At 48.0% G+C, this 2,784-nt stretch overlaps 1 protein-coding gene across 1 annotated transcript in view; it reads left to right on the plus strand.

The window, feature by feature from the left end:
• The window catches only part of PRDM2 (PR/SET domain 2), a 134,308-nt gene extending 131,837 nt beyond the window's left edge, over positions 1-2,471 (plus strand). Inside the window, exon 8 of the mRNA XM_007950751.2 lies at positions 2,351-2,471. Coding sequence (XP_007948942.2) covers positions 2,351-2,471 — 121 coding nt within the window. The remainder of the gene's footprint in view (positions 1-2,350) is intronic.
• The last annotated feature ends 313 nt before the right edge of the window (positions 2,472-2,784 follow it).

A 2,784-nucleotide genomic window follows, 5' to 3' on the forward strand; every position in this document is an offset into this window, starting at 1 on the left:
TCCCTAACCCATGGCAACCTCATGCACAATGGAATGAAATGCTGCCTGGTCCTTCACCATCCCTATGATTGGTTGTGGATCAGACCATTGTGATCCATAGGGTTTTCAATGACTGATTTTCAGAAATAGATTGCCAGGTCTTTCTTCCTAGTCCATCTCATTCTGGAAGCTCTGCTGAAACCTGCTCAGCATCATATAACACACAAGTCCCCACTGAGAGATGGGGGTGGCTATGCATGAGCTGCATTGGCCAGGAATGAGTCCCAGGTCTCCTAGTGGAAGGTGAGAATTCTACCATTCAACCACCACAGCCCCCTTGTATAAAGAGTAAGATAGTTAATATATGTAAAGTACATATAGCACACTTCCAAGCACACAGTAAGCACCATATGTGTCATTGTTAAACCAAATCAAAAACTCTACTGCCACTGAGTGAATTCCGACTTAAACTGACCCCATGGGACAGAGTAGAACTGCTCCATAGATTTTACAAGGCTGTAAGTACTTATAGAAGCAGACTGCCTCATCTGTCTCCTGGGAGCAGCTGGTGGGTTTGAACCACTGACTTTTTGGTTAGCAGCCAAATATGTTAACCCACTGGGTCACCAGCGTTCCTTGTGTCATTGTTATTCAACAATTATTTACTTTTGTTGGGGTAAGCTAGAGATGCGACAATGAATAAGACAAAGGCTCTGATCCTGGAGTCTTGTAGCTAATGAGGGAGGCAGTTGCACAATTCTGCAAAGGCAATTCAGTGTCACAAGTGTTGCGATGGGGAAGTACCAGGGAGCATGAGAAACCCACAGGAGGGACACCTCACCCAGGACTTAAAGGAAGGCTTCTTGGAGGAAGTGGTATCTCAGCCGGGATCTGAAAGCTGAGGAGTTATGTGGTAAAGAAATGGGGGGAATAGTAGTGTTGGTTATCTATTTTTAAAAATTATTTTAAGAGAATGGTTGCAGAGCTTGAAGACTGTAATCAATGTAGAGGTTGTTAAATTGGTATATGTTCTGCTGTGTGTATTTTGAACAAAATGAAACAAAATAAAAAATTTTAAAAATTCTTTTAAAAGCTATTCTGAAAAACAAATACAAGTTAATTGGCTGTAGCAGCAGAAGGACTCAACCCTATTAAAGGATCCTGGGTTCAAATCTTTATTGGGAGGTCATATCGTCCCTTGGAGATACCTCGTGTGGAAGTGCTTGGTCCAAGGTGGATGCTGAGTGTGGGAGTGAATGGAATGGAGGGGACCTGGGCCTCTCTCCTCCTCCACCACAGGGGATATGTAACCACCATGACCTCCTGGATGCCACCTTCCCTCTGTTTCTACCTTCTCAGTTTCTTAAAATTGGTTTATTGTGAGATACACATATATATCTCCAAACATTTGCCAATTCAACAGTTTTTCTGTGTACAATTCAGTAACATTGAGTTCATCCTGTTGTGCAACCATCACCACTGCCCATGTCCAGATTATCCTACCACCATCGACGAAACTCAGTGCCCCCTAAGCTGAGACTTCCCCTTCCCCCTCCTCCCACCCCTGGAAACCACTAATAAACTTTGGTCTCCATCCATTTGCCCATTTCATATACCTGGCATCATCCAATATTTGTGTTTTTGTGCCTGACTTACTTCACTCAGCATGTTTTCAAGGTTCATCCATGTGGTAGCATGTCCCAGGACTTCATTTCTCTTTATGTCTGAGTAATGTTCCATTGTGTGGATGAACCACATTTAGTTTATCCATTCATCTGCTGATGGTCCCTTATTGGTGCTGGAGATGGTAGGCACTCTAGACCAGGCAGGAAGGGAGAGCAGTGCCTGGGGAGGCAGGTGGGAAACAGAACAGGGAATGGTGGAGCTGTTGTCTTTACGAACAACAGTTCATTCTCAGCTCACCTCCACATCCGGGGGGGAGGGCATCAGGAGACTCTGCTTGTTGCTGTGCCTTGGAGTCCTGGGCTGCAGGAGCTGCTGCCTCTTCACAAGTGCATCTGTGATTATCTGGGGCTGGGGAGGAGGGCAAACGTGGTAGATGGAGCATGGAGAAGCACACATTGGTTGTTAAAGCTTGGATTGCTTAGCGTAGTGCCTAAGGCACTTGACAGCTAACCAGAAGGCTGGAGGTTCAAACCCACCAGCCACTCCTTGGAAGGAAGGTTGGGCAATCTACTTCCGCAGTGATACTGCCTCGGAAACCTAAGGAGGGGTCGCTATGAGTCGGGTCCAACTCGACGGCACATAACAACAACATCAAAGCAAATCACCTGGCCTCCAGGTGGCCAGAAGAGTGATCCTGCTGGCCCATGTCCTGGTGATGACACATCTTCTTCCTCTCCCTGTGCAGCTACAGTCTCCGCCTGGCATCACGTTGCCCACCGCCAGCAGCCCCGTACATCACCAGGCAGTGTAGGAAGGTCAAGGCCCCAGCTGCAGCCCAGTTCCAGGGACCCTTCTTCAAAGAGTAGGTGCTTCGCCTGCTCCCTGACAGGTATGAGGCAAAGCAGAGAGGCTCTGGCACCTTTTGGGTGGCTCTGGGTGGGGGGAGGAGAGAGGCTGGGCCTGGGTGTTGGGAGTGGGTGGGAAGAGGAGGAAGGAGTGGATATGCCCCATCAAGTACTTCCTGTGTGGTAGGCATGGTGCTGGGGCCATCCCATGGAGGGAGGGCGGTGCATAGTGGCTGAGCATGTAGACTCGACTACCTGGGTTCAGATCAAACTCTTCCATTTACTGGCTGTTGGACCTCAAGCAAGTTGCTTCATTTCCCTGAGCCTCAGTTTC

The sequence above is a fragment of the Orycteropus afer genome, unplaced genomic scaffold (genome assembly GCF_000298275.1).
Source record: "Orycteropus afer afer isolate SDZICR_OR568_19922 unplaced genomic scaffold, OryAfe1.0 scaffold00288, whole genome shotgun sequence".
NCBI classification, from domain to species: domain Eukaryota; kingdom Metazoa; phylum Chordata; class Mammalia; order Tubulidentata; family Orycteropodidae; genus Orycteropus; species Orycteropus afer.